The 12,024-nt window shown below is 42.7% G+C and overlaps 1 protein-coding gene across 1 annotated transcript in view; it reads right to left on the bottom strand.

The window, feature by feature from the left end:
- Positions 1 to 229: 229 nt before the first annotated feature.
- The window catches only part of LOC109474573 (plexin domain-containing protein 2-like), a 28,050-nt gene continuing 16,255 nt past the window's right edge, over positions 230 to 12,024 (bottom strand). The window contains exons 3-13 of the mRNA XM_019774905.1: positions 9,390 to 9,524; positions 8,968 to 9,037; positions 8,507 to 8,629; positions 6,011 to 6,064; positions 5,555 to 5,619; positions 4,640 to 4,739; positions 4,179 to 4,274; positions 3,589 to 3,670; positions 1,882 to 1,942; positions 1,237 to 1,701; positions 230 to 792 (exon numbers count right to left, since the gene is read on the bottom strand). Of these exons, the coding sequence (XP_019630464.1) occupies positions 769 to 792; positions 1,237 to 1,701; positions 1,882 to 1,942; positions 3,589 to 3,670; positions 4,179 to 4,274; positions 4,640 to 4,739; positions 5,555 to 5,619; positions 6,011 to 6,064; positions 8,507 to 8,629; positions 8,968 to 9,037; positions 9,390 to 9,524 (1,275 nt within the window). The 3' untranslated portion in view covers positions 230 to 768. The remainder of the gene's footprint in view (positions 793 to 1,236; positions 1,702 to 1,881; positions 1,943 to 3,588; positions 3,671 to 4,178; positions 4,275 to 4,639; positions 4,740 to 5,554; positions 5,620 to 6,010; positions 6,065 to 8,506; positions 8,630 to 8,967; positions 9,038 to 9,389; positions 9,525 to 12,024) is intronic.

Genomic DNA, 12,024 nt, shown 5'->3' on the forward strand with positions numbered 1-12,024 from the left:
CTTACTTACCATTGTGTTAGGCAATTACACAAGTGTTGTTACAGAGTTGTTGATAACCCACGGGCGTGGGAACCATTTTTTTGTGTCACCGTAAGAACTTTGTTGTAGAAAATGAGACAGTAACGCAGTTAAAAACCTGAAGTGATTCATGGTGGGAGGGCGGATTATACACTTACTCGGACAAGACAGTAGAAGTACAACAGACTACCTGAATTTTCTCAAGGTTCTTTATTAACAAGAAGAAAACATACTTTGTGATTAATGTGCACTGTACATTGACCAGTAGGCTGTCTTTAGTGTTTTAGACATAACGACAAATATCATCGTCACGTTCCTCGACCCAACGCGGAAACTGCGGATGGTACAAGCTGCAGGACCTGACTTACAGTACGTTCTCGTTGGTATGTACATATTATCGTCATAAAACACGGTAAAGCGATGGCATGGATGTAAACGTAATGTTCTAGAAGCTGCGTAAGGACGACTTACAACAAGCTGTTTTATTAGGGGCTCTGTGTTAATGGAATCAGCTAAGCTTCATTGTGCCATAGACATCAATAAAGCGAGGTCTAACATATTGCTTTGGTCGCTCAAACTGTGGATGACAATCTGGGGGATTAGATGTGGTCCATAAAAGTGCTTCTGGCGTCCATTCTACCTCAGGTGTTGTGACATACTGCTGGGTAGTGATGCTGTCAGCTGATGGTATCGTGGGGAATGTCTTTGTACATTTTAAAGGCGTCTCAGGAGCTGGCTGTACCCCACGGTCTAGCGTGGGTCTGGTGGGCGCCACTGCAGGAACAGGGATTAGAGATACGATTAGTTTAACAGCACGTCTGGGATGACAAAAAATTTGTAGTTCTTGAATGTCTCGGCTTTTGGTTTAATGGCTTTTAAGCAAATACAATGGGAGCTGCTTCCAATGAGATGATTTGTGGATTTTCCTAAATCGTTCTACTACAGGCTCAGTTGGAATTTAAAGGGTCGTGAGGAGAAACGAAATATGAAATCAAATTATGTATAGTGATGTCCTGCAACGTTTGAACCGAGGAGGATAAAAGTGAAATGTATTTGGTGTGCTTAGTTAAAACGCAAGTCATAGCGAAGGTCCGAACTAAAGAATTTCACTTAATACATCACTGAATGTGATATAAAGAAACTGCATGTAGGCTATAAAACAGACAAACAAAATAGATTATGATGACACAACTACAGAAACTCTGCTCCTGTACCCACCTCCACTACGACCAGCTCGGGTGTTGATCTCCGTGAGTAGGCGTGGATGATCCACGCTATCGCCACGACAACAATCACCACGGCAACCAGTATCCCAATGATCACCTCGGTCTCCAGCGCCTGCGCAGACCGGAATCTGCGCACGACCTGGCTCGGCTCGCCTGCGTCCGCCATCTTGACGCTCGATTTACTGTCCTTGATCTTTTCGATATTTTGCACGCGGCTGGATTTGGGGTTAACCACTTGTAGAGGCCCGTCTAAGTTATCTCTTGTCCCTGCGCTTAAGTCATCTCTTGTGCCTGCTTCCAGGCCTCCCCTAAGTCCTGCTTCTTCTACCTCGTCCCTCCCAGTGTAAGACACGTCTAAGGCTTTAGGTGGGCGTGGTGGTGGGGGTTCCTTTGGCTTTGACGAGGTTGTTAACGTTTCTGGTGGCAGCGTTTCCTCTTCGCACTTCTTGGTCACTGCCTGCGACGAAAATGTGAAATACGATTGCATCATACCATGATAAATAAGGACTGCGTAAACATTAAATTTGAAATGCATATTTCAAGATGTGCAAATTTTAAGGAAATTGTGAGTTAACCTATCCAAATGTTACAAGTCGGCAATACGGAAAAGATGTAGAGAGGCAAAAGTCTTCGGTACCTCCTGGTCACATCCAGCATCCACCCATTGTTGTCTCTTGCGGTCATATCCATCCGAGCACCTGTGAAAGGTGAGAAACGGTTAGCACTAGTTCCTAAATCTGCCATCTCTCTCTCTGTCTCGTCCAACATGTTGGGGCTACAAATAAATAAGGTGCCTAAACAGCCGTATCGTGGATAAAACGTAGTTATTAGTTTCTACTCATTACTTCGTCACTGGTTTGAATGACGACTTAGCGTGTCCAGTGGTTTAATAGCGACCCTGCCTCTGGACCAAGGTGTTGGGAGTTCGAATCCTGGCTGTTGTCGCTCACGTGACATGTACGCTACTGGAAAGGGTTGCAGTTCTCAGGGCGCTACGTTAAGCTGTGTTCCACTGTTCATTGTGCTTGTCGAAATTCGAAAAGAGAGTATTTTTCTGGTACAATGAATCTGTAAATACTGTACATAGCGTATGTCTTCTCTGCCATCTGGATCGTGATCACTTTCTTTTCAGCAGGAGCAAGGGATACACTGAAGAAGTTCTGTAGGTACGCAATATTTGTAAGACGCTAACCTAAAGAGAGGTGGAGCAATCTCAAGCCCTTTATATATTTCATCAACGCCCATTTGTTGATAAGAAGGCTATTATACATCTGAAATTACTAGTAAAACATCGAGCACAAGTCCAGCCCGTTCATGCCATGAAGAGGGTAGATGGACATAAACCAGTTTGACTCTGCATGAGCGGCATCAATGGAAATACGTTCAACTTCCTGATAAGCCCTATATTAGGCTGCTGACCTTTTAAAGTGGTTTTCTCTACAAGTCATAGGACTTGAACGGAAACCACAGAGGCGATACATCATAAGAGGGAAAGTAAAAGGTTGCTTAATGCTTGACCCATGTCTTTGAAAAGATGTGCATCCTGACGATAAGGGCTACAGGGCATTTTAATAGTGTTTCAAGCATGTCTACCGGACTTGAGTGCGATCTGGCGGTATTGCAGACAAAGCTGGCATATCGCCGGTAGAATGTAGAGGAATACTGCGCACGATTTGTAGCCCATATCCTCCTGAAAGGTTTCCTGGCCGCGGGTTAGTCTGTCGGCTCTTGAGAGCGTCTGAAGAAAGTGGATACGGCCATTAAGGCACTTTAATGTGATCGTAGGTGCGCAAACAGAGTTGGCGGTTTCTTCAGAAACGCGTAAAGTGTTTGAACTTTTCCCGGTTTTAGTGTCCAGGAGGAATGTTTTTTGTGTGGGCTGTAGGCAGACATGGGTCAGAAAGGGTAACTCCCGGTGGTGTAATACCCGAGATTATGCGGCAAAGACGGCCTGAAGCGATACAAGTAAGGCCAGACCTTTTCACATGTACCTGGTAAGTCATGAAAAGAGAGCACCAAGTCGGCGTCATGTTATTCTCTGGCCGATCATCAAACTCTGGCCTTTGATCTAAATGAAAACACTCTCTGAATAATTTAGTGCAAGTAGCAATCCTGCTCTACGTTCAAAATACACTTAACAATAACCTGTGCTATTATCGTAAAATGTTGCTAGAACTCAGCTTGCAGTGGTATCAGATAATAACTGGCGTTATAAGTGTCAAGGATGTTAGATTATGAATATTTCACTTTCTCATAACCCCTTTATCATGCTGTCTAGATTGTAATACATGTGTATCAGTTATTTTACATTTCTCAGCATGTTATTGATTATTGAATGACTCACATTTTGACGGCGGCGCACCAGCCGCACTGGAAGCCTATTCTCCCGCTCAGACAGCTCCAGCAGTCCGTGAACAGGCTACAGGCTGCAACAACACATCCGGCATTTTATATCTCCGCAAAATAGTTCAAGTTTTTTTGTGTGGATATCTTATTCACACGGTAACTTTTACTTACTATATAGTCAACAGCAATGGTTTTGAAAACAAAAAAGCAATAACTATCACATTTTGCTCATCTCATTACCTAGATACCTAATCTTTATCGAGGAATATTATTGTAAATTTCTTTGCCTCTCTATGCATTTCCCCACTGGCACCCGGCCAGCAGACTCTGCTGACAATCACGGGATACCGTATAAAGATAACCGAAATGGATCATAAATTGGGAACAGAAACCGCTAATTTGGTTTCAAACGTGTCTAACAAAACACATACAGTTCAGTTGTTTTCACAAAGCAACACTTCAAAAGAAACACGGAGCCATAATCAATATTTCATGCCACATACACAACGTTGGGTGGTTTCAAACCTCTCAGAGTTTATTGCATTTCAAACAGCTCTCTTTGCGAGTTTCAACGTCAGAGGTACTTACTTGGGAGTGGAGATAAGAGGAAGGCCGAGCGACTTTTGACCTTCTGTAGCTGGAGGTCCAGGGTGTGATACTCGTATACTGTCTTTCTGTGTACATCTGGGGGCACGAGAATGTACAACCGGTCTTAGAGTCAAGGTCGGTTATAAATCTTAGAAGGGAAACGCTTACAATGTAAAGGGTCATCTTAGGATAGGTATGATAATAGTGCCTTGTGTATAACTAGACATAGGTCGAAGATGGCATCGTCTCTCTCTATGACAGCTTTTGTTAGCTTAACATTCATGAACAATCATGAATACTTTGGGTTAAAAATATATTAACCACCAACACAGACAGATTTTAGGGCTTTCACGTTCTACGCCATCGTTACAGATAATGATGTGAAAAGCCACATAGGTTTGACTATCCATTAATGGAGGATAGTGAGTAACAGATGAAGTGTAAGTTGTAAGATTCCGTACTTGCGATGGGAAGAAGCAGGATGTCGACTGTGTAGGCATCAGATATCCCCATCCGTACCGGGTAGGACGAGTCGTCTATGCGGGACGTAGGGATGGGAACCTGGGACAGGAATATAGATGCAACATTAAAGCAACAACAACCAAAGATGCGTTTTTAATCCAAGAAAAAAGAACCTGTCCTTTCATATGAATAAACTCAATGAAATTCTTAGATTTTTTAAAATTCATTTATTGGTTTGACAATCATAGTCTGGGCTACCAGACTAGCTAGCAAAACTGTTGTTAATGGCTTAACTTATGATTATGATTCATTTTAGGTATATACTCAGGAAAGTTAAGTTCCAGAAAAGTTTAATTCTTGCGTATTTTGTTCTACAGCTTTGCTTTAACTTTGTTTGCTCATTATTAGCGGTGTCTGCGATCGCTGATTGCTTTGTATTGTAAAAGTTATATTCGTTACTTCACTTTTAAAATAAAATAGATAGCAGACGAAAGTGAAGGTGACATCTAGTTCCCCAAGCGTGCAGTTGCACATGCCAGAGCATCATACGCGATGCCGAAATGCATATGAAAACAAATCCCTAATGTCTTTGATAATTCAAAAGCACTTTGGAATTGATCCAACTCCTGATGAAGCTTGACACTTACTGTACCCAATCAAGATACCACCGTAAATTGTGCTGCGCCCAAGGCATTTTATTATAGCATGCTTGTGATGCAATTATGTTCTATTGAGGTTGCAAGGGGTTAGTTCAAGGTTTTTCTTCACTTCGGGCAAACTATTGTTTCCTTTCACGTACGCCGGTCGATGTGAAGTTTTCCGAATTGTGTTGCAGTTCATGGATTCACATGAGCTTTATCCTTACATCAACTAATGTGAGCAATAGAGAAAAACAATGGTTTGTATCTTCAAACCTCTTTATAGACAAAGATGATTCGTCCATCGCTGCACAAGGTCACTTGAAAAGTGAAGGATCCAGCTGCAAGAAAAGGGACGCATTTTCTGTCACTCAAGCTTGATATATGATAAAACACTACAAATGCCAATGGTTGCTGTGTCATTTCCGGAAAACAGATCTTCGAGTGAAACTATGACATATGCTATGCCAAAAAGGAGTTACTCAAGCAACTGGATATAATTTTTTAAACGGTCAGACGTCTCAGCTAGCATCCATATCCATTGCTTGAGTAACTCCTTTTTGGCGTATCTTATTACCTGGATGACTAACCTTCATCGACGTATGGCATATGCTAAGCACTATAGAGTGGATATGGCTTTTTGCACTGGTGCGCATCGTAAGCAACAATAATTGACCTATAATCATGACCTACATGTGCTAGTATGTGTCCCAATGTGGGTTACCTACTCACCATCTACATTGTCCTCCAGCCGAACTCTGAACCACTCTACCGTTAATGTGGACCCTGAAATATAAACAGAACATTTTCCGTGAACAGATACACCAGGTTGGTGAACCATAAACAACGGGCTAGGTTTAAGTTTTAGCATTCAAACCTTACCCAGACCGCCAACCAACTGGCTGAAGTTCGGGAGCAGTCTGACCAGATTCCAGCCACGCCTACCTTTCCATAGGAATATAATCGAAATTGAGTCAAATTTGACAGTACGTCTTCGGGAGGCCATATTCGGCTGTGTGTTACAGGCGTAACAGGGGGTTAGGTTACCCTTCACATACCGTTCTCGAGGTCTATAGAGATTGTTTTAGTCTATATAAAGGGGAATACAACAATGTAGCAAATGATCTATAGAATTGCCCTCTTCTTAAGATTTATTCACCAGATTGTAACAACACACAACTAAAGGACTGAAATTGTGCCATTCTATCTGGTGTCAAGCAGGGAGGATGAGCAGGACTGACTTATATATATATACTTACTTACTTACTTAGTTCCTCCCGTGCGAAGCACATTGGACAGCAATTTTCTTCCACTTTGTTTGATCTTTGACCAGATTTTCAGCATCCGCCAATAGCAGCCCGTTATTTTCCAGGTCTTTTTGGATAGTGAGTAGGCCTATCTGACCTTCATTCCATTTCGCTGAACCCAATGCCTTCAGAATGCCGAAACAATATAATATGATCTAACTTCAGCCAGCATAAAGCGAACATCACAAAGATGGATAACTTTATTGAATGCTACTTTCGGCGGGGCTAGGGGCTTTGATGGCCTAATATTTCCAGGCGCCAGGCCAATTTCAAGTCAGGGTCCCAAAATGAACTGCCATTTTACCAGATTTCACGTAGACTATTGTCAGGGTTTCTTATTCCTGTGATGCATTCTAATAATGACCGACTGCACCTCGGGCCATGCCCAAGTCTTGCGACTGATGGCTGGCTTATCCCGATCGCCGAGCCCTTAAGCCCGGGGTGATCCAGGCAACGTGCAATTTATATGAGGAGTCACGTCCTGAACCTTCCATCCGTCCTGCGCTACATGGTTATTTTTCTGGATATGGTCAAAGGATAGAGACTATCACCACATACACACCCAAATAGCTGACCATATGTGGTACACGCCTGGTCCTTTATCTGGCCTATTCTGAGTTTCATTGTCAGGAATGGTATTGTATTGTACTCGGGGAGTCGTTCAAGCTTTCTGCATTATAAACCGGCACACCCATATGATGTAGTCTTTGAATTCTTGGGATAAGGCATTGGGGTGAGCAAAGAGAAAGAAAGCCAGATCTTCTCGTTCACCCTCACATCTTAATACATGCTAAAACGGCTCATTTTTAGTCCTTCGATTGTCTTTTCTACTCGTAATTGTTACAACTCGGTTAATAGGAAGCAATGATCCTTTTAAGTCTTCTTGATTTCTTTATCTAAGTTGGGAAGTTGGATGCTGTGTGAGACGTCGTATAGCTTTCTGCATGATAAATCGGCACATTCCTGGTCCTTCCAACACAGACGACGTTTGTTATTCACGCCGCATCAACCCCTCCCTCCATTTAATGTGTCAACCTCCCCGGCATCCCCACGGGGCCGTTTAGAGAAGCACTTTCCCGGCGCCAATGAGATGGAAAATGGACAAATCGACAGGATAACGGTTCTATCCACCTCTTGGCCCCCACGGTGACCCATAACTGTCTCAGGTGATTTAAGGAAGGAGACACAGTCTCCGAGACATCGTCCCCATTCTGCCAGCAGGTAAGGTCTGAGAGATAACAATTACATCGCTAAAGCTGTGAGGGGATCGGGGTGAAGGATTTAATGCCGCCTTCATGTGTTCTTGATGTGATGTACGGTGGGTGAGGGGGCATTAGCGCCGTCATGTATCACTCCTAATTACAACTCTGCCACGGAGAGTCCCACAGGTGATCGCGATAGATGGTCAAACCACTACTTCAATCAAGTGCTGGATTTCTTCTCGTAAGTCACTAAGTATCTGGAGTTGTGTACGAAATATTCAAGAAGTTTGGTGTACAGCCAAGTTCTAATAAAAAGTCCTTATACTTCAGAAAAAATATATGCAGAAGAAACAGGAATCATGATAAAATCCATTTCGTTTATGAAATGTAATTACAGTCATTATTGATCAAACACGATCATGTTTCATCCCCGGGCATGCCTGCGGACTACGGTAATTTTTTTTTATCAAAAGATTTATCCGTTCCTAAATTGCCCATTGATCGGGTTGGCCTTGCTGCAGTAATTGATTTCTATCGACATGCTGTAATAGAATCCGTCCTATGAGAATGATGCTGCCCAATTTGACTGACAAAAAGGGTTAATATATGAACTTTGTTTTAAATCCCCAAGCCCAATCACTCGCTGGGACGTAGATTTTAGTTTTATCAGACTCAAGTATAAATTGATCACTACGCTAATTTCTAAACTAGAGCCTTACCGTTGTCTCTATACCGTACTGCAGACATGGGATCTAACGTGGCGTCAAAGTTGGCCATGAGCGGTGCGATGTACTGGGTGGAGGCCATAGACTCCATCAGGAGAGACCCAATGGAGAGAAACCCTGTAGGGCACAAACAGTAGAGAGTTTGCATACCTGTAACAAAGCTTGGCCGCTATCAGCATCAATTGATTTGCGTTAGAAGCTTTTCGACCTTTTGGCAGGTTGCTCAAACACGGGCATGGTGTTTTATCTGCACCTTTCATCTCAAAGTCCTAATCTACAGGATTTCTGCTTGGACAGGTTTCCAATTTCACGTTATTTGACTATCAACGTGGCATCTTGAAGTCCTCGATAAAAAGGTGATGTACTATGACCACGGGTATGGCGTCATCACCAAATAGTAGATCGTAATCTTGACGTTTAGAACCTCGGCGAAAGTTCGCATCGGAGACCTTTACCTTCCATCGCGATGGACACGTTTCTGATGGGATGGCCATAGAAGGGGAAGTCAAACGACGTTCTGATGCTCTGTAAAAGACAAGAGCGAACTTACAGAAAGATTTATCATAAAACGAGATGGCATTCCTGCCCTTGTTACACGCGATTCCAAAATGCAAGGCAGAATACACTTACATTGTCATATTTTCAAAAAAAGCTAGTAAATACAATCATAGCAATTATGGTTTATCTTGAAAGGGCTAGGTAATTGAAATTAAACATACCAAAAATCTTATCTATGGTATTCATATTGCTTATTTTCAGTATTCTACATTTAAGATAATCATTATTTTAAAAAATACGTGTACTGTTATCGATACATCACAGAGCTGCTATTCTCATCACGTATTCTACAAGTCACCTCTGAAAAGTGGTTTCTTACTTTATCCTGCACTTCAGTTTCCGGAAGCCCCGTGGCAACGGTTACCCAGCGTTCCCCGGGGTCGAGTTCTACCCAGAATCCTCCTCCGGGAGGGTACGATGGGATGTAGATGGGCTGGTAATATTCACGGCGGCTCTAGAGTCAAACAAAGAATGGAAAAGGTGACAAAAACTTATCAGATTTCAATTTGTTTGCAAAGCATAATTTGTGAAGTTTAACTCGTCTGTGACGAGGAGCTTTGTTCAAGGCTTAGAAATAATTGAGTTTCTCGACTCCGGTTGAACTTGGCCTGCAATAATTTAAGTATGAAAGAAACTGCCAGGTGTTATTACCCTCGTATCATGCTTCCCAATTAAAATCATGACTTTTTCACTCCGGCACGTCAATTTCATGTCTCCCGTCGTACCAGCTGCGTGTTGGGGTCGAGAAGAAATGATTGGGTGTGCGATCTTCCCCATGTATCATCCGGGATCTCTTTCATCCTTCCCGTCATCCTTTGGGACGTTTCGGAAATTACATCCTGACAGACGACACTCGTGTGCCCCGGGCTCCACGTCTCGCACGTACTTTATTGCCCCGGAGGAAACCCCCATGTAATATGCATGTTTACGGCGCATCTATACCACTGGGAATTGGAATTAGAACCTCGTCGTATTAATCCTAACGCTTGGCATCGGTCCAAGGTACAAGGTGAACACCAGGCATACATTACGTTTCTCACATGTGTAACATTTTAGGTCTTGGAAGGCGAAGATTACTTATGGGGAATTCCCAGCTTGTGTGTTTTACGATATTAAAGTTTGCAGCTGTGAGAAGTGTACCATAGGTTAATACAAATAAAGGACGTCCCGTCAAAGTAATAGTCGGCGCCGGCCTAGATTTGATTATATCTGGCCATATATTTTAACAGGAATATGGCGATCTTTAATCTTTGCGGCCCAATGTATTCCGATGTCCTTCAAGTGACCTGGATGTTCTGATCACACGAGGGTTACCTTTAATTCGTCCTTTGGCAAAGTAAACCACGTGGTAACAAGATACTGACTGATAAATTAGTTACTGCTGCGGACTCGAAAGAAATAGTATGTGCGTGTTTGTGTGTGTATGTATATGTATAGATATATATGTGTGTGTGTGTGTGTGTATATGTGTGTGCGTGCGTGCGTGCGTGTGTGTATGTGTATTTTAGCCGTTAGTTTGACCACCCCAGTCCATGCATCAATGTTAATATCTCTTGTCAGTAAAGGTCAAAGCGGAACTGGGATGTCATGCAACACTTCAGTCATGCTTCTCCACTCTTATTACTTCTTCCGTTTCATCGTGTCGGGTTGGCAGATTCGGGTCAAGGCTAGAAAGACAAATATCAGATGTCAGTTGAACGAATATATGTGAACTATGGTGATGTATCCATTGCCATCAGCCGACTCATTTCGATGTTTCTGATTGAGGTTTCTGTGAATAATATAAACTAACATCAGTATGTATTTGGGCCATAGAGCGTATAGTAATCCAGTAAAGGATGGCTTAGTCATGTTCGAAAAGCCAGGAGGGCACAGAAAACCCATTTCATTCAATCATCCGCCTGCACCTTATGTAACGTTAGACTGATTCACTGACCTGAATGATGCGCCATATATGTACTCAATGTATCTCTGCTATCTATAAAAATTATGTAGAAGATGTGTATTTCACGGTATACGGTCCTTGTAACTTGAAACCAATGCCATATATGACATTAGATATTTTGCCTATATCTTAAGTTTCCGAAAATTATCATATCAGCTGGTCTGAAAAAGTAGCAAAATTGCCGTATAGTCTTATTCAAATTCATAAGAGCAACGGCTCTCACATGCGCGTTTGGACAGAGGACGTCAAGACCCTATGCTCTTTTGCGTCAACCAAGTCAAGGTCACGCATTGGGGTCAATATCATATCGCTTTGGCAATGGCCGCCTCTTGATCGGGAATCCATAGATGTGATTAGCTTCAATCAAGGATATTGCAGGGCATGGAAGCCGTGTTGTAGGAAAGTATGATATCGGAAGGGCTATATCAATAGTTTTTTCTTCAATTTTTGATATAACATATTCATTTGGTTGTCGATGTGCTCACCTAGTGAGGGGACGTGAGGACAAGCTAGCCTGCATATTCCAGTAGAGCCTGTCTCTGAAAGAGGTCGTGGGCTCGAATCCCACACGGCTGTTGTCGGTCCCAATTGCACGCTGCTGGAAAGGGCCGCAGTCTTGAGTCATTTGATCTTGTCTAAAAGTTCTAGCCTAAAGGGTAATTTCCCCGGTACACCAATGAACCTGCAAATAACGGTACACACAGCGTCTGTCTGCTATGCCATGGTCAGCCTAAGAGTAGTTCAACTGTTCATCGAGTTCATTTGAGGTAAATAACCTTCAGCTACCTCTAGCTCTGTCGACGCTGCCTCATCTTTACCTATCTCCTCCAGTTTATTCCATGGCACTTTATTGGGCCTTTATCCGCTATTTTTAGCTACTGAAATCCCTACGTATCTCTTATTGTATAGTCACAAGCAACATTGCTTCAAGAATCAATATCGGTGTAATGTGGTCCACGGGAAGTTAAATCTCCTAACATTCTTCAGTTGGTCTATACATGTAGTAGCC

The sequence above is a fragment of the Branchiostoma belcheri genome, unplaced genomic scaffold, assembly GCF_001625305.1.
Source record: "Branchiostoma belcheri isolate BF01 breed outbred unplaced genomic scaffold, Haploidv18h27 scaffold31, whole genome shotgun sequence".
Classification (NCBI taxonomy): Eukaryota; Metazoa; Chordata; class Leptocardii; order Amphioxiformes; family Branchiostomatidae; genus Branchiostoma; species Branchiostoma belcheri.